A 24,165-nucleotide genomic window follows, 5' to 3' on the forward strand; every position below is an offset into this window, starting at 1 on the left:
CGTGAAGGGGACCACTCCCATTTACTCACCCCCAAATCCCACACGGGGGTGTCTGCTTGATGGAGGTAGGTCTCATGCAAACTGTGAGCTGTATGAGAGACTAGGAAATGACATTTTGTAGGAAGCAAGACTGGAGAAGGCAATGGCACCCCACTCCAGTACTTTTGCCTGGAAAATCCCATGGATGGAGGAGCCTGGTAGGCTGCATGTCCATGGGGTCGCTGAGAGTCGGACTCAACTGAGCGACTTCACTTTCACTTTTCACTTTCACTTTTCACTTTCATGCACTGGAGAAGGAAATGGCAACCCACTCCAGTGTTCTTGCCTGGAGAATCCCAGGGACTGGGGAGCCTGGTGGGCTTCCGTCTATGGGGTTGCACAGAGTCGGACACGACTGAAGTGACTTAGCAGCAGCAGGAAGCAGGACTAGATCGGGGGCTGTCATGAGAGCTGAAGAACACAGCTTAGTTTCTGCCACACTGCTTACTGTTTACTGTTACTGCTCTTGGCAGTGGGGATGGAGCCATGGACAAGAGAAACCAAGTGTTTTATTTCTGCCTTGTGGAGCAGAAAGTCTAGCAGGGAAGCAGATAACAAACAATTAAATGAATAAAATTTACTTGTTTGACCAAATAATAAATGAATAAAATTACTTGAGGAAAAATAGCATAGACTAAGAACCTGGATATTGGAGTGTTACTTTTGATAGAAGGTTCAGGGGAAACCCTGGTGAGGAAATAAAACTTGAGCAAAGACTTGACTGGTAAGAAGCAGGAAGATGTAAGAAAGTCTGGGGCAAGAGCATCTCGGGTTAAAAGAAACAAGTTCGAAGGCTGAGACACTTGGCCTGGTACAGCAAGAGCAAAGCCAGCATGGTCCATGAAAGCACCATAGGAGATGAGGTCAGATAGGTGGACAGGAACTTGCAGACAGGGCTTGGGTCATCATACCAGGTACATGGGAGGCTGTAAGCAGGACAGCGACCAGATGTAACTTACATTTTATAAAGATGCCTCTGACCGCTCTGCAGAGAGGAGACCATGGGGGGCACAAGGAGAAGCAAGGAGACTGGTTCAGACCCTGGAGCAGGTGTCCAAGGAAGGGACAATGGTGGCCTGAACTTTCATAGTGGCAAAAGAGGTGGGGAAAGTGGTCCAATCCTGGGTGTATCTTGCAGGTAAACCTAATAGAAATTGATGTTGGAATTGGGGAATTCAAGAATGATGCCTAGAGTTTTGGACTGTGCCATAGGTGGGTGGTGGGGCCACTAGTAATGATGGGTAAAATCTGAGAAAGAATGAGACTGGCAGTAAAGGAGAGAGGAAGTCAGGAACAGACATCCAGGTGGAGATACAGAGTTGCCACAAGGATAGTGGCTCAGGGAAGGGGCAGTGGCTGATGCTGTAAGCTGGGGAGACATCAGGACATGGTTATATTGAGTTGGCCAAAAAGTTCATTCAGGTTTTTCCTTTGCATGTTATGGAAAAACCTGAATGAACTTTCTGGCTGACCTAATATTTAAAAACAAGGGATTGGATGAGATTACACAGGGAGAGACTATAGATAATAAAGAGATGAGGATCCAGGACTGGAGCCTTGGAGCACTTCAATAGATTGAGGTGAAGATAAAGAAGCATTTGGAAAGAAGATAAAGGAACATTCATTAACTAGTTTTTAAGGAAAAATAAAACCCAGAAAAGTGTGATAGCCTGATTACCACATGAATAAAGTTTCCTGAAAGAGGCAGTGAATACCCATGTTGATGCCTTCCTCAAACCAGAGGTCTAGTAAGATAGTGGTCAGTGCTCTTCGTTCACTGGGGTCACTGGTGACCTTGGCAAGATCCATCTTAGTCTAGGACTGTTGTGGCTTACAGGATGGGTGTGACCCAGGTGAGAGAGAGAGAAATTAATGCAAAGAAAGGGGTTAATTTTAGGAGCAGAATAGGTGAGAGGAGAACAGGGAGGGGACAGAGGGCTGGACTCGGGCAAGGGCCAGGCAGTAATAGCAAGAAGGGTGGGATGTGAGGGGGATTTAGGGGTGGGGAATACAGGCTGCTTACGCCTAGAAGAAGGGTGTGTAGCCATCAGCTTGGATCAAAGGCAGGGAGAAGAAGCTGGGTAGATGTTTGGAACAAAAGGATAAGGTGGGAGGGTCCGTTTCTCAGAGTGGAAAAGTGGTTTTTGAGAAAATCTCATGGGATTTCTGATTCCTAGTAAAACCTGTGGTCATTCATTTAAAGGAAGACAAGTGGTATCATTACATGATTTTGCTAAAAGCATCCTTTAAAAGCAATGCTCCCATCTTATTTTGTAACTAAAGGAATAGAGAAAGTTCTGGTGGTGAGCATTACACACCAGGGAAGAGGAAAGACTAGAGCATTGGCAGGTGTTGGCAGAATTCTCAGGAGCCAGGACCTGGTGATTCCCCTGAAGTCACATGTCACATCTGTCAGTGATTTATTCCTGGTGCTTTGCAGTGGGCATCCTGGCACTGGATTCATCTTCCCCAGAAACCCCTGAAACCCTGGTGGCTTCCCTTGGGGACAGCCCACACCATCTCTTCATCCATCTCCCAAACATTCATCTACTACCTTCCTGTTAAGTACCAAAGACACTCGTGAGGAGCAAGATGAGCAGGTTCTAGCTCAGTCAAGGTCCTCTTGTCCATCACTTAACAGTGAAAGGAAACACGCATACAGCATTTATTATGGGCTAGTTCTACTCCAAGTAATTTGTGCATTTGAACTCTTCTAATCATCCCAACTACTCACAGGGTGAGTACTGTCTTTTCCATGTTTGGCAGATGAGGAGATTGAAGCCGAAGTGTTGAATGACATGCCTTGGAAGGCTGGAATCTGGACCTGGACAATCTGATGCCAGAATTTGGGGTCTGTTTCCTCTTGTGGTTCTGATTCAGTGTTCTGTCTCTCTTACCTTGACGAAGAGGCATTCAGACCAGTTTTGGTTGAATTTTTAAAATCTGGCATGATATACCCTTGAGTTTTTAATATAAATTTCCCAGTGACTGAAAAAGACAATAATAATATATACAATTCTGTACAAGCTATATCATCTGTCCAGCAATTCCAGGCTTCATCTTGGACAGGTCTTGCTCCATTTGCTTCCCTTCCTCTTCACCATGACCGTACTGACTGTTGTTCAGATTATCCTGAGCCCAGTTTGGGGTGGGGGGGTCACTGCATTTTGTGTCAGTTGTTTGTCAGCTGTGCATTTTCTGCTAAGTTAACGCTGCCGTTTCTGTCCTTCCCCACAGGTTATCATCGCCCTCTCAGAAAAGCACCGCTCGCACATTCCGTATCGGAACTCCATGATGACCAGCGTCCTGAGAGACAGCCTGGGAGGGAACTGCATGACGACCATGATCGCCACGCTGTCTTTAGAGAAAAGGAATATAGACGTACGTTGCTTCTTCTTTCCAGATATCTTAGTTCTGAGTGTTTGTGCTAGTCTGTGAGATGGAGTTGACGGTCCTGGGTGGGTCTCCGTCTTTTCAGCTGGGCTGGGGTATGCCTTCAGAGGTAAAGACGCTGCCAGAGTTCAGAGCCTTGGGTTATGTGCCAGCTCTGAAATTCCCCCTTTTGAGAACTGAGTTCACATAGCACGGGATGGTTTGCAGGAAACTTCATATACATGTTTTGGAAGACCTGCTTATGGGTTATTTACCTTGGCGAGAGACCTGAGAGAGGAGACCCATCAGCTTCTCGTCACCCACTCTTCTCCTGGTTGCTTAGATGCCTTGGAGACATCACCAAGATGTGAGCCTAGACGTGTCCCTGAGCCCAACGCCAGGACGCCTTGGTAGAGGCTGGCTGCCAAATGTCCCAGGTACCTTTAGAGTCAGCTGATGTTTTACAGAATTTCAGTTTAATGGATGGGATTCAGACTTTCTCTAAGAGAGGAAAATGGAAAGCACCCAGGTGTCTCCCCAAACAAGGCCCAGTCCCAAGTGCATTGTGAGATACTGTGGAAAGCCTCTCTTTGGGACCTGTTACAGATATTTATTTTGTACCCTTTGATGCTTATGGATGGTGGTACCTGCTATGATTCTGCTTTGTATTGTGTGGTTCTGGTTTGACAGAAAAGTAGAAAATCATACGCCAATTGTCACTTAGAACCTCAAATCTTCCACACTTTGGGCATTGGTCATTTTATTAAGCTCAAACAAAACTTTAATGAAAAATAAATTTCCCGGGCAAAGCTTCCTCATTTGGAAGCCTGTTCCCTCTTTGTGTTTTATGAATTGTTGTATGCATTTTTCCTGTGAGCAGAAGTTGTTTTCTCTCTATTTGCAGTAACACTTTAAGGACATAATCTTGCTTTCTTAGGAGTCTATATCTACCTGCAGATTTGCACAACGAGTGGCACTCATAAAGAACGAAGCCATTCTCAATGAAGAAATCGATCCCAAATTGGTAAGCAACTTTTAACTATGTTAAAAAAAAATCAAAGTATGTAAAAGCTTAGCTAAAGCCTGGGGGCACTCAGTTCCCATAACCAGGCAATGTTCTAAATACTGGAAACGTGTAAAATCATTTAATTCTCATGACAGCCTCCTGAGTAGATGCCATCTCTTCCTCTGCCTTGAGCTGCCCTGGTATCTCAGTTGGTAAAGAATCCACCTGCAATGCAGAAGACCCCGGTTCAATTCCTGGGTCAGGAAGATCTGCTGGAAAAGGAATAGGCTACCCACCCCAGTATTCTTGGGCTCCCCTGGTGGCTTAGCTGGTAAAGAATTCACCCCCACTGTGGGAGACCTGGGTTTGATCCCTGTGTCGGGAAGATCACCTAGAGAAGGGAAAGGCTACCACTCTAGTATTCTGGCCTGGAGAATTTCATGGACTGTATAGTCCATGAGGTTGCAAGGAGTTGGACGTGACTGAGTGACTTTCACTTTCACTTTCCTCTACCTTATAGGTGACAAAAGGGAGGCACGGGAACATTTAGTGATTTGATCTGAGTTGCATTGCTAATAGGTCACAGAACAGGACTCAGACACAGGCAGTCTGACCCCAGGGCCTGTGCTCTTATCTACAGCCCCCTGTCAGATACACAGAGAGTCCTGAGAACAGACATGAAATCATATACAATTATATTTCTAGAAAGGTCCTAGCCTTTCAGTGGTTATTAAATAGAATAGTATTCTGCATAATTGTTCTGTTACTTATTCTAGAGATTTTAAAAAGTTAGTAGTTGGTTGGATCCATGGAAAAATGGCCAAGCCTCTATGTTTATAACAGTTCATTCTTCTTTATCAAAGTACTTTATTTAAGGAAAGATATTTGTAAGTTACCTGATTCAGCTACTCATTATAAATGCAGATATGTTTTATTTCTTTTGTTAGTCTTCTTCTACAAATAAAATAAAACAAGGAATTAATTTGTACCAACATGGAAAATGTTGAAATACAGTATCTCAATTTTGTAAAACTCCAAAATTAAGATTATAGTACTATTTAAATCACTCCCTTTAAAAAAAAAAAAAAAGATTTCTCTAGAAAATAAACTAGGGTAAGCTTGGTTGTTGTTTAGTTGCTCAGTCATGTCCAACTCATTGCGAACCCATGGACTGGAGCAAGCCAAGCTTCCCTGTCCTTCACCATCTTCTGGAGTTTGCTCAAACTCTTGTCCATTGAGTCAGTGATGCCATCCAACCATCTTGTCCTCTGTCGTCCCCTTCTCCTCCTGCCTTCAATCTTTCCCAGCTTCCGGGTCTTTTCTAATAAGTGGGCTGTTCACATCAGGTGGCCAAAGTATTGGAGTTTCAGCTTAAGCATCAATCTGTCCAGTGAATATTCAGGACTGATTCGCTTTAGGATGGACTGGTTGGATCTCCTTGCAGTCCAAGGGATTCTCAAGAATCTTTCCCAGCACCACAATTCAAAAGCATCAGTTCTTCAGTGCTCAGCCTTCTTTATGGAAAGATGGGCACAGAAGACAGACGGTGTGGACTTAACAGAAGCAGAAGATATTAAGAAGAGGTAGCAAGAATACACAGAACTACACAAAAAAGATCTTAATGACTCAGGTAATCATGATGGTATAATCACTCACCTAGAGTCAGACATCTTAATGAGTGTGAAGTCAAGTGGGCCTTAGGAAGCATCACTACAAACAAAGCTAGTGGAGGTGATGGAATTCCAGTTGAGCTATTTCAAATCCTGAAAGATGATGCTGTGAAAGTGCTGCACTCAATATGCCAGCAAATTTGGAAAACTCAGCAGTGGCCACAGGACTGGAAAAGCTCAGTTTTCATTCCAATCCCAAAGAAGCACAGTGCCAAAGAACGTTCAAACTATAGCAAATTTCACTCATTTCACATGCTAGCAAAGTAATGCTCAGACTCCTCCAAGCTAGGCTTCAACAGTATGTGAAACAAGAACTTCCAGATGTTCAAGTTGGATTTAGAAAAGGTAGAGGAACCAGAGATCAAATTACCAACATCCATTGAGTCACAGAAAAAATAAGAGAATTCCAGAAAAACATCTACTTCTGCTTCATTGACTATACTAAAGCCTTTAACTGGAAAGCTCAAACTGAAAAATTCTTAAAGAGATGGGAATACCAGACCACTTTACCTGCCTCCTGAGAAACCTGTATGCAGGCCCAAAAGCAACAGTTAGAACCAGACATGGAACAACGGACTGGTTCCAAATAGGAAAAGAAGTACGTCAAGTCTGTATACTGTCACCCTGCTTATTTAACTTAAATGCAGAGTACATCATCTAAAATGCAGGGCTAAATGAATCACAAGCTGGAATCAAGATTGCCGGGAGAAATATCAATAACCTCAGATATGCAGATGACACTACCCTTATGGCAGAAAGCGAAGAGGAACTAAAGAGCCTCTTGATGAGAGTGAAAGAGGAGAGTGAAAAAGCTGGCTTAAAACTCAACATTCAAAAAGCGAAGATGATGGCATCCAGTCCCATCACTTCATGACAGATAGATGAGGAAACAATGGAAACAGTGTCAGACTTTATATTATTGGGCACCAAAGTCACTGCAGATGGTGACTGCAGCCATGAAATTAAAAGTTGCTTGGTCCTTGGAAGAAAAGCTATGACAAGCCTCAGTTCAGATCAGTTCAGTAGCTTAGTCATGTTTGACTCCTTGCGACCTCATGGACTGCAGCATGCCAGGCCTCCCTGTCCATCGCCAACTCCCAGAGTTTACCCAAACTCATGTCAATTGAGTTGGTGATGCCACCCAACCATCTCATCCTCTGTCGTCCCCTTCTTCTCCTGCCATCGATCTTTCCCAGAGTCAGGGTCTTTTCTAATGAGTGGGTTCTTCGCATCAGGTGGCCAAATTATTGGAGTTTCACCTTCAGCATCAATCCTTCCAATTAATATTCAGGAGGACTGATTTCCTTTAGGATGGATTGGTTGGATCTCCTTGCAGTCCAAGGCATTCTCAAGAGTCTTCTCCAATACCACAGTTCAAAAGTATAGACAAGCCTTGACAGCGTCTTAAAAAGCAGAGACATTACTTTGCCAACAAAGGTCCATATTTTCAAAGCTATGGTTTTTCCAGTAGTCATATATGGATGTGAGAGTTGGACCACCATAGAAAAGCCTGAGTGCAAAAGTTTGGTAGTATACATTATTTTTTAAAAAAGAAAAAAATCTGAAATCTTTTCAATGGTGCTTAATTTACAGATTTCTCAAATTCCAAAAAATGAAAATCTCGAATTCATCCATTACCCATATTATTACTTCCTCTTGGTGTTTGCCCTTCCTTCCCTGAAATCATTCCATCAGAGCGTAGAGGAAAAGGAGGAGAGAAGAATAGTGGGACTGACCATTTTGTCCTTCTTGCCTCCGGGAACCTGAACTCGCCTGATGGAATTCTCTTCTGGAGAAACCAATGAGTGAGGAACGTCCCTTTTTCCAGGCCAGCCCCTGCTCTCATACCAGCATCACAGGGCACCGCCCCACCCCCCTGAAAAAAAGGAGACACAGTGGAAAGGCCTAAGACAAGTGGAACTGAATGCCTGGGATGAATCCCTCTGCTGTTCCGACCCTGCCAGCCACCCTGTAACATTACTGTGCAGAATGAGAAAGACAGGAGTGGGCTCATTAGCCTGAAGACAAACATTACTTCATGACTAAAGAAAAATAAACATATTAGACATTTGAGGTTTTTCCCTTCAAATTTGGCTGCAGAGACTTTTCTTTGAAGGAACTTGAGGAATTTGAAGAAAGATGAACATTATCATGTGTTTGATGTAGGTCTGTGAGAGATTTAATGAAACGAGAAATCAGGAGTCAAAAGCTAATAGCTGATAATTGAACAAATGTTGAGGTCTTCCTGGAGCAAAATAATCTGGTAATTGACAAGTGTTTTTTCCTGATCTCTTTTATAATTGCTTCTAAAAACTGACACTACTGTTCTTTATTTGATGTACAGAGCTTTTCTGAAACACAAGTGACAATTGAAAAACTGTCCTCAAAACCACCCAGAACACAACTGGATGGGAAAAATAAATACCAGATTTAGGGTAGTAGTAGTGGGAAATTCATTTAGGGAAAGCTCTACAGGGGTAAGGGCTTCCCAAGAGCCTGCAGTGTTTTATTTCTTAAGCTAAGGCTTCAGCAACACGTGAATCATGAACTTCCAGATGTTCAAGCTGGTTTTAGAAAAGGCAGAGGAACCAGAGATCAAATTCCAACATCTGCTGGATCACTGAAAAAGCAAGAGAGTTCCAGAAGAACATCTATTTCTGCTTTATTGACTATGCCAAAGCCTTTGACTGTGTGGATCACAATAAATTGTGGAAAATTCGGAAAGAGATGGGAATACCAAACCACCTTACCTGCCTCCTGAGAAACCTGTATGCAGGTCAGGAAGCAACAGTTTGAACTGGACATGGAACAACAGACTGGTTCCAAATAAGAAAGGAGTAGTCAAGGCTGTATATTGTCACCCTGCTTATTTAACTTCTATGCAGAGTACATCATAAGAAATGCTGGGCTTGAGGAAGTACAAGCTGGAATCAAGATTGCCGGGAGAAATATCAATAACCTCAGATATGCAGATGACACCACCCTTATGGCAGAAAGTGAAGAAGAACTAAAAAGCCTCTTGATGAAGGTGAAAGAGGAGAGTGAAAAAGTTGGCTTAAAGCTCAGAAAACTAAGCTCATGGCATCCGGTCCCATCACTTTATGGCAAATAGATGGGAAAACAGTGGAAACAGTGGCTGACTTTATTTTTCTGGGCTCCAAAATCACTGCAGATGGTGATTGCAGCCATGAAATTAAAAGACACTTACTCTTTGGAAGGAAAGTTATGACCAACCTAGACAGCATATACAAAAGCAAAGACATTACTTTGCCAACAAAGGTTCATCTAGTCAAGGCTATGGTTTTTCCAGTGGTCATGTATGGATGTGAGAGTTGGACTATAAAGAAAGCTGAGCACAGAAGAATTGATGCTTTTGAACTGTGGTGTTGGAGAAGACTCTTGAGAATCCCTTGGACTGCAAGGAGATCTAACCAGTCCATCCTAAAGAAGATCGGTCCTGGGTGTTCATTGGAAGGACTGATGTTGAAGCTGCAACTCCAATACTTTGGCCACCTGATGCGAAGAGCTGACTCATTTGAAAAGACCCTGACGCTGGGAAAGATTGAGGGCAGGAGGAGAAAGGGACGATGGAGGATGAGGTGGTTGGATGGCATCACCGACACAATAGACATGGGTTTGTGTGGACTCCAGAAGGTGGTGATGGACAGGGAGGCCTGGCGTGCTATGGTTCATGGGGTCGCCAAGAGTCAGACCCAACTGAGCAACTGAACTGAACTGAAGTAGTCAGTACCTGAATGTTCACTTAAGCTTAGAAGTAGGGACAAGGTATTATTTATAGCTCTTTATTTATCTGAAGTAGTTCTACTAAAATGTAAAATCACATGAATTAAGGTGACTCATCACTTTCACAGTTTAAAAGAAAAAAATTGTATCATCACATCATTAGCTACAGAAAAAAAAACATTTGATAACATTAAACATTCATCCATAGTTTGAAAAGGCTCATCAAACTATGAATATAAGTGAACATTCTTAGAGTGATTAAGGGTATCAATCAAAAACTACAGCAAACATTTTAAAAGTGAAATGTTAAAAGGAATATGACAAGAATGTCTTAAGCGGTGTACTTGGAGTTTCTGGCTAGGAAAGAGACAATTTTTTTTTTAATTTATGAGGATTTGAAAAGAATACTGGTCATTACTGGTGGACTATTTGATTGCTCATCTAGAGCATCCAGTAGTGGGACTTGCCTGGTGGTCCAGTGGTTAAGAATCTGCCCACCAATGAAGGAGACACAGGGCCGATCCCTGGTCTTGTGGAAGGAAGATTCCGCATGTTGAGGGGCAGTTAAGCCTGTGTACCACAACTACTCAGTCCATGTGCCCTAGAGCCTGTGCTGTGCAATGAGAAGCCACCACAATGAAAAGGAGAGGAGGCTACTCTCTGCTTGCATACCCCAAGAAGAGAGCAGCCACCACTTGCCACAACTAGAGAAAAGCCCATATGCAGCAGTGAAGACCCAGTGAAGCCAAGAAGAAAAAGGACATCCAAGTGTTCGATAACAAAAAAAAATGATAACCAAAATAATGTTCAGAAAAGTATTTGTTATATAATCCATAAAAATGAATTGCCTTCCTATACATCAAAAGCCAGTAATTAGAAAATGCAATTTTATAAAAATTTCATTTATAGTAGCAACAAAAACTTTAAAATTCTAGGGACAAAATCTAATTAAAGATGTATAAGGTATTTATAGAGAAAACTATAAATCTGTATTGAAAGGAATCAATGGAAATCCATACCATGTTTGTGGATATCATGATTCATTATGCTGTGCTGCTTGGTCACTAAGTTGTGTCCAGCTCTTGCGACCCCACTGATGTGTAGCCCACCAGGCTCCCCTGTCTATGGGATCCTCTGGGCAAAAATCCTGGAGTGGATTGTCATTTCCTTCTCCAGGAGATCTTCCCAATCCAGGGATCAAACCTGCATCTCCTGCATCGACAGGCAGGTTCTTTACCACTGAGCCACCTGGGAAGCCCAGTGATTCATTAGGATTACTTTAATTACTTATCAAATTAACCTTTTACTCAAATTTATTTACAGTTGAAATTTGAGGAGAGTCTTTGATAGAATTTTACAAGCCAAGTCTAAAATTTATATGAAAGAGCATATGATCAAGAATAGCCAAGTCTATTTTAGAAGAGAACAAGATGGAAAGGGTTTGTTCTATCTAGATACCAAAATTTCTTAAGATACAGTAATTAAAACAGTGTGGTATTACCATGCGTATAGTCAAGTAGACAAATGTTTTTAACCAATAGCCTAGAAAAAGACAAGTCTTATATGTAGAAATACATAACAGAATCATAACAGAATTGTAATAGCAAACCTTGCATGGTTGGCCATAAAAAAATTAAAATTAGATCCATATCTTATAATTCCTATAAAGTAAAATCAACCTAAATGTAAAAAGCAAAACTTTCATACTTTTTAAAGAACTTATAGAGAAATACAGGCTTCCCAGGTGGCACACATGTATACCTGTGGCGGATTCATTTTGATATTTGGCAAAACTAATACAATTATGTAAAGTTTAAAAATAAAATAAAATTAAAAAAAAAAAACAAAAAAAGAATCCACCTTCAATGCAGGAGACACAAAAGACTCGGGTTCGATTCCTGGGTCAGGAAGAGTCCCTGGAGGAGGAAATGGTAACCGCCTCCAGTATTATTGCCTGGAAAATTCCATGGACAGAGGAGCCTGGAGGGCTACAGTCCACAGAATTGCAAAGAGTCAGACATGTGCTGAGCATGCACATGCAGTATAGGAAAATATTGCTATGGCTCTAGGTACAATAGATGTCCTCAAAGAAAACACAGAAATGCAACTCATAACAAAATAAGTTGATAATGAAATTGCCGTGAAATTTAAAAATTTGGTTCACAGAAAGAACACCACAAAGTGGAAAGCATGACATAGATTGGGAGAAAATACAGGCATTGCATAAAACTTACAAAGGGTTCACATCCTGAATATATAAAGAAGCCTGAAAATCCGTAAGGAAAAGAAAAACAATTCAACTGAAACATGGGCAAGATGGTGAATAAGAAATTCACAGAAGAGGAAACTCAGTCAACATACATTTACAACGATGATCATCAACCTCACCAGTAATTATGAAAACACAGATTAGAACTAGAAAAGAGACCATTTTACACCTACCAAATTGGCAAAATTAGTGTCTGGCAATACCACATACATAGTGACAAAAATGTGGGGAAGCAGGAACTTACATATATAGTTGATGAGAATATAAATTTATACAACTATTTTGAAGAGCAGTTTAGCAACATATAATAAAGGGAAGCTGCACTTACTCTGCAAGTGCACTACAGAGAAACTTGGGTGTGCCCAGAGATTTTTAGTGTTCACCGCAACACTGTTCGTAACAGCAAAGGTAAAATTCCAACGTCCATAATGTCCCGGAGATGTAAATGCATCCGTTGTGATGTAGTCCTTTATTGAAATACTATACATCCATGAAAATTCATGAACTAGAACCACACGAAACAATATAAATAATCTCCAAACGTAGTGTGAGGAAGAAAAGCCAAGTTGCAGTTACATGCAGTGTAATAGCATTTACATTAAGTGTAAGGCATGCAAAATGATATATATCATTTACAGTCATACCTATACCTATGGAGTAAATATTTAAAACATGCAGGGAAATGCTACCCACTAAATGCAGGATCGCAGTCACCCAAGGAAGGACAGGAGGAAACAGGAGTAAGAGCCTCCAGGTTCCGTCAGTAATGTTTTCTTTGTTAAGAAAAATTCTAGAACTATTTTGACCAAATGATAAGATTTAACAAAGCGAGGTGGTAAGTACAAGAGTGCCTTTGGTATCCTTCTCTGTACATTTTTGTTAATAATTTTAAAAGATGTGTGTTCTCTGTCACATAGTCCCCTCAATGAGGAGCTGACATTTATGCTCCTGCCTTGCCATTTCAGATGATTATACGCCTACAAAAGGAAATCCAGGAACTGAAGGATGAACTGGCCATTGTCACTGGGGAGCAGAGGACAGAGGCACTCACAGAAGCAGAGCTCCTTCAGTAAGCCTGTAGACTTTTTCTTTAACAGTGCAAGTTTGTGTTAACTTCTGTGTTGGCCCTAATGTTATGAATTCACCTCAAAGCGCGAAGGTCTCCTGGGACAGTCTGAAATTGCATGTAGGCGCCAGTGAAGAGTGGCGGCTTTCCATGAAAAGCTGCATAAGGCTGGCAGTGTTTTTGCCGCCTCAGCTTTGAGGAAGAAAAGAACAGAGCGTGAAGAGGATGGGAGTATCCTTCTCATGCCAGCTGAAGAAAAAGGATCGTATAATAGTCACACAACTTTTAAATGTATCCACCACACACTCTGTAAGCTGTGGATCTCAGATCTGAAAGGAATTCCAGAAACGTCCTTTGTATTAAACAGCATCTTGCTGCAAGCACCAATTTATCCCATGCCAAAGTAAGCTCTCTCCTTTAATAAATAGATGGCCCATATATTACAGTTCAAACACTCAAAATGGGAATGAAAGCAGGTATTCAGGACTTCATACAAGTGCGGCATTTCTCAGAGCCTTTAGACTTGCAGCCATATGGCATGCCAAGGGCACAGCGTGGCTCGAGTTCTTGCTCTGATCACGAGCCACCACGGCGGGCTCTCTTGTTTCTTCTGTGCTGTTTATTAAGCATTTGTGAAGTGATAACAATGGACTAGGCTTAGCAGGCAGTGGTACTCTCTGCTTCAGAGAAACAAGCTACACGAGCTTTTTCTGAAGGTTTACTGTCATTTCACATGACCCTTTCTCAACAGAGAAAATGGTAACTAACAGGCAGTGGAAGTATTTTCTTTAAACAACTTCATGGCTGCCCCCGAATGCAGGGCTAAAGTTTGAGAAGCCTTAAGCAGGGTTTCTGTTATACGCCAAGCCTTCCTCCTCTGGGATAGCATTTCCTCATTTTAGAACACTGTGTTTAATAATGTGATAGGCCCCTAAGGCTTTCCTTACAAAACTGCTTCATGACATATATGAGATTAAGGTGAAATATGCTGCCAGAATTCACATTTTAAAGAATTTCATGTCACTCCTTGAAATAACCTGGGATAGCTTAGATACTGAGAAACCCAAGTTTCAAATTCCTTCATTATGGTGCTCCCAGCCCTGCAGAGAAAGGGCTTGTTGTTGTTTAGTTGCTAAGTCATGTCCGACTCTTTGCGACCCTATGGACTGTAGCCCACCAGGCTCTTCTGTCCATGGGATTCTCCAGGCAAGAACACTGGAGTGGGTTGCCATGCCATTCCTGCAGGGATCTTCCTAATCCAGGGATTGAACCTGTATCTCCTGCTTGGCAGGCGGATTCTTTACCACTGAGCCACCTGGGAAGGCATAAAGAAAGGGCTTACCCAATATTATTTTTGAAGGTGCCTCTTCAGAGTTTTGATCTTCAAATCAGGATCCAGTCAGGAAAACAAAAGCATTCTAGGCCTCTCAACAGCAGGAATTAAATATAGGAAATTTGTCGTACAGGAGACGGTATTATGGGGTGCTACATCAGGCTCCTCTGTCCATGGGATTTTCTAGGCAAGAGTACTGGAGTAGGTTGCCATATCCTTCTCCAGGGAACTTTCCAACCCAGAGATCAAACCCAGGTCTCCCACATTGTAGACAGATGCTTTACCATCTGAGCCACCAGGGAAGTCACCTTCACAGCAACCCAAAGATCAGAGCAGCAGGAGGAGGTCCTTCAGCCTGGGACTGGAGGGACATCAGTAGAAGGTTGTGTTACCGAAGCCGGAGCCTGGTGCCGGCCAGCAGAAGCTGCACAAGCTGAGTGCTGCCTGTCGGGACGGAAGCTGGGGCCTCGGAAGAGCCCTGGGCGCTACGGAGGCATCATTCCACAGGGAGCCCTGCCTGGCTTCTCCCTCATCTCCCCTTCTAGCTTCCACCAGTGCCTCCCACTGGCTGAACTTACCCAGAGCCAGTTGTTAAAAGAGCCAAGCAGTGTGATGTAGTCACGGAAAGGAAAAGTGGAAATTGGATCTAAGAGCAAACAGGGAAATGACCCACGTGCCAAGTAAGTAGCAGTGTTTTCTCTAGTTCCTGTGTGCTCTGTGTTGCTCAGAAGGCTCAGTTTAAGCTAAGATTTTGAATGTGGTGGTTCAAGATGTCAGAATGAGTAAGCCTATGCCACAGGTTTCCTCCACATTGGGTGGATGATAGAACTGATATAAGAAACATCTGAATCTCCAGCTATACCCAAGAATAAGAAGTAGGTTTCACAGGGGTCTAGACAGGAGGAAGGGATCAACCAAGTTATGGTGCAGCACCACCAAGGCCCCATGGCTGGAAGTGGTGACACGCTGGAGCGGGAGAGGGCTGGAAATGGCCGTACGGGTTGGCAGAGCTCTTGGAATGGGAGGACTTTGTTCCTGTGAACCCCCAGTGTTCTCCTTCTTCCCTTTATCCCCTGGTATTTAGGTCAGTAGTCCCAGGAAATAGGGAAGTGCCCCAGGAAACTGATGATGCCCAGAACAAAGAGGGACTGTGTAAGCTCTGGAGACAGCTCCTGCCTCCAGCTCTGCTCACTTCGTCACTGAAAGCAGCAAGGAGCACAGGTAGCCACCGCTGCTTCAGTCCCTTACCCAAGACTGGCTGCCCAAGCAGAGAGCTCGGAGTCTAGGAAATGTGAGCTCACAGTTGGGAGTGACTAGGAATATGAGGACAGCCAGCATGGAGAAAGACAAGAACAAGCGTTTACAGCATGGAGGCCTCAAGAACTAAGCAAGAGGAGTGGTTGCTGGCATTCCATCCATGAAGCAGCAGCAGGATCGAGAGATCTTGAAAATGAAAAAATGTACCTGTTGCCATTAAGAACTTGATGACTGAAGAGCAGAATGAAAACACAGAGGGGCAAATCAGTGAGCCAAGAAGGTGGGAGCTAAGGGATCATTCCAGAATATAGGTTAAAAGGTAAAGATTAAGAAAGTTTAAACAAAAGAACCATAGAGAATAGCCCTAGATTTACCAGTATCAACAACAATGAGTTTCCAAAGAAGAAATAAAGAGAAGGCATGGGTGCCAACAGTTAAAGAAATAAAACCTATTTTTTTAACTAAAAAAAAAAAAAGGGACATAAGACTTCAGAACAAAAGAGTTATCATATGCTAAGTAGTGCAATAATACTGTAGAAAAATTTTAGAACTTCAACATATTGAAAATAATCCTAAAAGTTGTTAGAGGAGAAAAGTATTAACAACCAAGAATCTGATTTAGTGAAGACTTCTCATCAGCAGCTCTGGAAATAGGGACTTCTAGTACTGAAACCCAAAACAAAAAAGAGCTGTGAATGGAGATTTCTGTATCTAGCCGACTATTCAAAGGTGAAGGTGGCCATTTTTCAGACATACAAACTTTCAGACAAGAAATTTCCCATGGTACATCCTCTCTTAAATAGACCACCACAGACTATACTTCCACAAGAAGAAAAATTCTATAAAGCACAAGAAACAATAATAAGCAAAGTTCATTATACCTTCTCTATGATATTTAATATCATATTATATTTACATTACATCTTTCACTAACTTGCCATTTATTACATAAACAGATGTTTCTGTTTAAAAGTTATTGACAACAAGCAAATTCTCACGATTCTCCTCTCACAGGAGTTTGGGGGCAGAGTCGTGAGAAATAAAATTGTGACAACAGGTTTAAAATACTGACAGACTGTTAGATCTTGGATTGGCTTTCTTTGATCCACGGATAATGAATACACAAATGTCAGCTGGAACAGTTTCTACAGAGACAGTATGTAGGGTTGCCATTAGTTTTTCTGGGCAGTTGATTCACTCATTCACCCATTCAACCTTTCTTATTCATCCAGTACTCACAAAAATCTACTGTAGGCCCTGAAAGGAACACCAAGATGAACAAAACCTGGATCCCGCTCTCAACGGGTTCACAATTTAGTGGCGGCGACAGGCACAAGCACAAGTGATGACAGAGCAGTGTATAAGCATTGTATGGAGGTGTATGAAGAAGCCATGAGACTGCACAGGTACTAATGATTAATTTTGAGTTCAGGCATAGTGTGTGCTCATTCGTATTCGACTCTTTGTGACCGCATGGATGGTAGACCACCAGGCTCCTCCGTCCATGGGATTCTCCAGGCAAGAAGACTGGAGCAGGTTGCCATTTCCTCCTCGAGGGGATCTTCCCCACCCAGGGGTCAAACCTGTGTCTCTTGCATCTCCTGCATTGGCAGGCGAATTTTTTACCACAGCGCCACCTGGGAATCATTGTAAAATTAGTTCATGTGCAAGTAAGTAAACGTTGGCATATTCGCAATGAAGTCCCTTCTCTGGGTCAAGATAAGTATACCATGTATAGCATTGCATCTCTTCAATGATTTCTGATCAGCAGTTGGGGAGAACACATGTTGCAGACTGAATCCACCCTGCCAAAACCAAAGCACAGTTTCAGAGCAATCCAGTAACTTTGGTGCTTGTTCGTGCTGACAGTGGGGATTATTCAGATTATGTGGCTTTGTGTTACTGTTTTCGCTATACTGTTGCAGTTACATTTTGGCCTGATTAGCTAGATCAATATTGGTATAGCTTAAAATTCATCAGGTTTCAGAGCTCTTTATTATGTTAGAGTAAAAGAAGGAAATTAACATTTGCTTGTAATGTGCTGCTATTTAATATCATTGGTGCTTCTGTGTCTTCTGCCACCCTGGACACTTGCTCAGGAATGTGAATCAGCTTCAGCCCTCTCATTGTGCCCAGGCTCCCTGGTGGTGGCCGTGGGAGGGGGATGGTGGTGTGGGGACAAGAAGGGACCCACGGAGCAGCAGGGCAGAGTGACAGGAATGTGCTAGCCTCATCTGCTTCTCTGTCCTGCTGATCCCTGGGCTTATGTTGACTGGCATGGCATGAAGACATTCCTATCAGGGATTCTGTGAAGGACATCAGAAACCAGATAGGTATTGGATAATATATTCTGTGTAGCATGCATTGGACAGTTTGGAGATGTCTATTAATTTCCTAGCCCCACCAAATTTTTGAACTATTTCCCAGAATTTCAGTTCTCAATGTAAATATTTGTTGCATTGACTTGGATGCTCCAACCGAAGAGGATTTCAGATGTCAGCCTCCAGTTATTGGGATATTTTTAGTTTACATCTTTTTTTCTTTGCCTCTGTAAATTTGAAAAGAGACAGCTGGATGAAGGCTGTGTAGCCAAGTTAATGTTTATGCAAAACTTCTTGGGTGAAGATTTGATTCTGATTGATTTTCTAAACACATACCTCTTTCTTCCTTTGGGTTTTTTTCTAAAGCCTTTAGGCCTCTGGCTAGGATGGAAGCCTCATTTCCTGGCCCAAATCTAAATGAGTAGAATATTTTCTGCATAGCGACATTTTCTTTCTGAGATGCAACTGAATTGGATCTCTTGGGCTCAAGTTTCTCAAAATAAATTTACGAACATCTTGATCCTTTGCTTTTCTTTTTTCTTCCTCCCCCCCAACTTTATTGAGGTATAATTGACATATAACATTGGGTAAGTTAAAAGAGTACAGTGTGATGATTTAATATGTGAATAGGTATATATATTGTGAAACGAAGACCACGGTAAGGTTAGTCAATATCCCCATCACCTCACACGGTTATCTTTCTGTTTCTGTACCTTTGACATCTACCCTGTAGGCAATTTGCAAGCATACAGTGCAGTATTGTGGAGTTTAGTCACCATGCTGTACCTCAGGTCCTCAGAATGTATTCACCTTATAACTGGGATTTTGTACCCTTTGACTAATGTCTCCCTGCTTCCTCTGCCCTCCAGCCCCGGGCAACCACTGGTCTACTTTCTGAGTTCACCTTTTTTATTTTGTACAAATAAGTGAGTTCTTACAGTATTTGTCTTTCTCTGACTTACTTCCTTTAGCTAGTTTTTGCAGATCAGTTAATCCTACTGCCTGAATGTAGTGAGTACCTACTAGACGCTAGTCATATTAATAGGTGTTTGAGGGGGTTCAGGAATATAGGATACAGAAAATAATTTCTAGGAGTTACAGTTTCCCCAGTGGCTTAACGGTAAAGAATTTGCCTGCAATGCAGGAGACACAGGAGACACCAGTTTGATCCCTGGAGGAGGGCATAGCAACCCACTCCGGATTCTTGCCTTGAGAATCTCATGGACAGAGGAGCCTGTCGGGCTAAATTCCATAGCCTCGCACAGAGTTGGACAGCACTGAAATGACTGAGCACAGTGTATATATATGTAAAACAGAGAATACAAGGGTGTATTAGTGGAAAGAACAAATGGACACTGAGAATTGTAAAGCCTTAATTATACTTTAATTCTACTCATATTAGTTTTTTAATGACTCCTTTATATGTAAATGCTGTCTTATGACTAAATGCTATTTATATACACTTTCAGCCCCATGTTTTTAAATCTAACATCAGTTTATTATACATGGTTTAATATATTATTTGCTCACAACCTATGATAATGAAAAGCTAAATAGTTACATAGAAATTAAAAAGTGGGGGTGCAGATATCATTCCCTGAGCAAGTTAAGTCTGAAAGGATGTCATGAGGAAGAAGGTGCCACCCTAAGATGAAGGGGTCTGGGTACACAAAGTTGCCTGGAAGGAGTGAGCGCAGTGTGTGTGTGTGTGTGCGTGTGCGTGTGTGTGTGTGCGTGTTAGGGGTCAGGGTGGCAGGGGTTGCCAAGGCCTCCAGTAGGGGAGGAACCTGTGAAAAGGAATAAGAGGGAGGTATTAAGGGTGATTGAAATAGTCTATATCATGGTTGTCGTGGTGGTTATATAAGTATACACATTTGTCAAAAGTCATAGTTCAGTTCAGTCGCTCAGTTGTGTCCAACTCTTTGCGACCCCAATAATTGCAGCACGCCAGGCCTCCCTGTCCATCACCAACTCCCGGAGTTCACTCAAACTCACATCCATCGAGTCGGTGATGCCATCCAGCCATCTCATCCTCTGTCGTCCCCTTGTCCTCCTGCCCCCAATCCCTCCCAGCATCAGAGTCTTTTCCAATGAGTCAACTCTTCACATGAGGTGGCCAAAGTATTGGACAAAGCCAGTGGAGGTGATGGAATTCCAGTTGAGCTCTTTCAAATCCTGAAAGATGATGCTGTGAAAGTGCTGCTTTCAATATGCCAGCAAATTTGGAAAACTCAGCAATGGCTACAGGACTGGAAAAGGTCAGTTTTCATTCCAATCCCAAAGAAAGGCAATGCCAAAGAATGCTCAAACTACCACACAATTGCACTCATCTCACACGCTAGTAAAGAAATGCTCAAAATTCTCCAAGCCAGGCTTCAGCAATATGTGAACCATGAACTTCCAGATGTTCAAGCTGGTTTTAGAAAAGGCAGAGGAACCAGAGATCAAATTGCCAACATCCACTGGATCATTGAAAAAGCAAGAGAGTTCCAGAAAAGTCATAGTAGTATATATCTAAAAAGGGTAAACTTAAAACTTTACTGTCTATAAATTTAACCTCAACTAACCTGACTTTTAAAAAACTGGAGACCTCTGTATGACAAACTATAAAATTAAAAGACCAGTCATTAAACAAACCAAAGCAAAATAAAACAAAACTGTACAGTGAGGGATTTTCTTTTTGGTAAAATTTTGCCATGGTTAAATAATAGCAACTTATCTTTGATGACAAGCCCCTCAAAGCACACAGACATATATTTTTACAGTTGATTACTATGTGTACAAGTTGAGGCATCTTCCTCACTTGCCGGCTCTACTCCAAACCTGCACAGCAGCCCATACCTTTCCCCACCTTTCCCTCCTTCCTGTTCAGTAGAGAAGGTGTCCCCTCCAGAGGTGACCTCACCAACCATATTTGCAACCCCAGTCCCTTCTACCATCTCAGGGACCTCAACTCACCTTCTGTTTTTTTCTTTATCTGCAACTTCTCTCTTTTTATTGGGCTCTTTACTAGACTCTTAATAGTATTCAATTACAATAGGCTCAATTACAATAGTCTCCCATATTTGAAATGAAATGCTCCTCCTTGACCTTACCCCCAACCCCCCCTCTATCTACAGTTGCTTTCATCTCCTTTAAGCTAAACCATCCCAGGAAGTTGCCTTCACTCCCAGTCTCCTTTCCCTTCCATCCCACTCACTCCTTTACACTCCAGTATGGCCTTTGCCCCATTACACTGGTTACTGATGGACCTCAGTGTAGATCAATTTGATAGGCCTATGTAAGTCTTTATCTTCCTTGACCTCTCAGCAGTGTTCAACATTATTTTTTTAAACAATTTTTTAAACAGTTCTATTTATTTATTTGGGTGTAGTCTGAGCCATGTGGTTCTCTGACCAGGGATCAGACTCACAGCCCCTCCATTTGGATGGTGGAGTCTTAACCCCTGGACCACCAGGGAAGTCCCTGCATTCAACATGATTGACCACTCTCTTCTCTTGTCTTCTCCTTATCTCCTGACTGCCCCTTGGCCTCTTGGGCCAGATTATCCTCCTTTCATGTGGACATTCCTCAAGCATTGTCATAGGACCTCCTTTTCTCTTTTTCTTTGTACTTTTTCCTAGATGATTTCTTCAACACCCACACCTCAGTTGCCATCTAGATGCAACTAGATGATTCAACCCTGAAGACTCATGTTTATTTTACTCATTCATATTTATTCTTCTCTGAATGCCCTACTCATAGATCACATTGCCCCTCTGACAGCTGGTCCTGAACTCAGCATGCCCCAGACTGAATTCTCTTTTTAAAAAATTTATTTCTTTGGCCCACTTTTTGATTGGGTCGTTTATTTGCAAAGAACAAAACAGACATTTCTCCAAAGAAGACATACAGATGGCTAACAAACATATGAAAAGATGCTCAACATCACTCATTATCAGAGAAATACAAATCAAAACCACCATGAGGTACCATTTCACGCCAGTCAGAATGGCTGCGATCCAAAAGTCTACAAGCAATAAATGCTGGAGAAGGTGTGGAGAAAAGGAAATCCTCTTACACTCTTGGTGGGAATGCAAACTAGTACAGCCACTATGGAGAACAGTGTGGAGATTCCTTAAAAAACTGGAAATAGAACTGCCATATGACCCAGCAATCCCACTTCTGGGCATACACACTGAGGAAACCAGAATTGAAAGAGACACGGGTACCCCAGTGTTCATTGCAGCACTGTTTACAATAGCCAGGACATGGAAGCAACCTAGATGTCCATCACCAGACGAATGGATAAGAAAGCTGTGGTACACATACACAATGGAGTATAAATCAGCCATTAAAAGGAATACATTTGAATCAGTTCTAATGAGGTGGATGAAACTGGAGCCTATTATACAGAGTGAAGTAAGCCAGAAAGAAAAACACCAATGCAGTATACTAATGCATATATATGGAATTTAGAAAGATGATAATGATAACTCTGTATGCGAGACAGCAAAAGAGACACAGATATATAGAACACTCTTTTGGACTCTGTGGGTGGGGGATGATTTGGGAGAATGGCGTTGAAACATGTATATTATCATATGTGAAACAAATGGCCAGTCCAGGTTCAATGAATGATACAGTGTGCTCAGGGCTGGTGCACTGGGATGACCCAGAGGGATGGGATGGGAGGGATGTGGGAGGGGGGTTCAGGGTAAGGAACATGTGTACACCCATGGCGGATTCATGTCAATGTATGGCAAAACCAATACAATACTGTAAAGTAAATAAATAAATAAAACTGGGGAAAAAATTTATTTATTTATATCTGTTTTTGGCCATATTGGGTCTTCATTGCTCACAGTCGTTCTCCAGTTGCAACAAGCAGAGGCTACCCTCTAGTTGCAGCGCATGGAGTTCTCATCGAGGGGGCTTCTCTTTTGCAGAACGAAGGCTCTAGAGAGCGCCGGCATCGGCAGTTACACTACACGGGTTTGGTTGCCCCGTGACATGTGGAATCTTCCTGGACCAGGGATCGACCCCATGTCCCCTGCACTGGTGGATACTTAACTGCTGAACCACCAGGGAGGTGCCCTGAACTGAATTCTTCTTCATCTTTCTCCAGACCTGGTCTCTGGCCCTACATCCCCATCAGTCAGTGTCTCTACAAGCTCTACAGTTGCCAAGGCTAGAAACTTAGAGGTTTCCTGTGATTCTATTCATTTTCTCACCTCCTAAATCCAATCAGTTTGGAACTCCTGTTGACTCTATCCTCAAAATATGTCTTGAATTGGACCACTTCACCCCACCCCGACTGTTGCTGTCCTTGCAAACCTCTGTCTTCTTTTTTCTCCTACTAAAATAGTGTCATAATAGGTTTTTTTTTTGCTCCCCTCTAAATCTTGTTCTGTGAAGCCAGAATACTCTTTTTTAAAAGGACGATTCTTACCATTTCACTCTTCCTAAAACTCCTCAGTGACTTCTGACTTCCTGTTGTTCCTGGGAAAACACCAAAATCCTGCATGTGGCCTACAAGAGTCTGCCTGGGCTGACCCTTTTCTGTGTTTTCAACCGCATTTCACATTCCTCTCCCCTCTGCTCCCTTTACTTTGACAGCACTGACCTTTCAGTGTTTAATTTCATCCTGTCTTCCACCCTGGGGATGTTGTACAGGCAGTGGGTGCTGACTCCTGCCTGGGGTGACGTGTGCATGGGGGCACGTACACACGTGCTTGCTCACAAACACATGTGTATCTAGTTTGCTCTGCTTATCCTTCAAGTGTTAGTCGCTCAGTCATGTCCGACTCTTTGTGACCCCACAGACTTGTCCATGAGTGGTCCAGATCTCCTCTGTCCATGAGATTCTCCAGGCAAGAATACTGGAGTGGATTGCCATTTCCTTCTCCAGAGGATCTTCCTAACCCAGGGATCAAACCTGGGTCTCCTGCATCGCAGGCAGATTCTTTACTGTATGAGCTACAGGGAAGTCCCAGGGCTAGGAAAGTCATGCCAAAGGCTTATCACAGATTTCACCTAACAGATGTAGGTGAATTCCTGCCTTCTCAAGGTCTCAAAAATTCCTTGCAATTTCTGTACCTGTTAGTGA

General features: G+C 42.5%; 1 protein-coding gene across 1 annotated transcript in view; it reads left to right on the top strand.

The window, feature by feature from the left end:
* KIF6 (kinesin family member 6) overlaps positions 1 to 24,165 on the top strand; it is a 417,441-nt gene that overhangs the window by 170,041 nt on the left and 223,235 nt on the right. The window contains 3 exon segments of the mRNA XM_055574416.1: positions 3,277 to 3,420; positions 4,349 to 4,435; positions 13,066 to 13,169. Of these exon segments, the coding sequence (XP_055430391.1) occupies positions 3,277 to 3,420; positions 4,349 to 4,435; positions 13,066 to 13,169 (335 nt within the window).

The sequence above is a fragment of the Bubalus kerabau genome, chromosome 3, assembly GCF_029407905.1.
Source record: "Bubalus kerabau isolate K-KA32 ecotype Philippines breed swamp buffalo chromosome 3, PCC_UOA_SB_1v2, whole genome shotgun sequence".
Classification (NCBI taxonomy): Eukaryota; Metazoa; Chordata; class Mammalia; order Artiodactyla; family Bovidae; genus Bubalus; species Bubalus kerabau.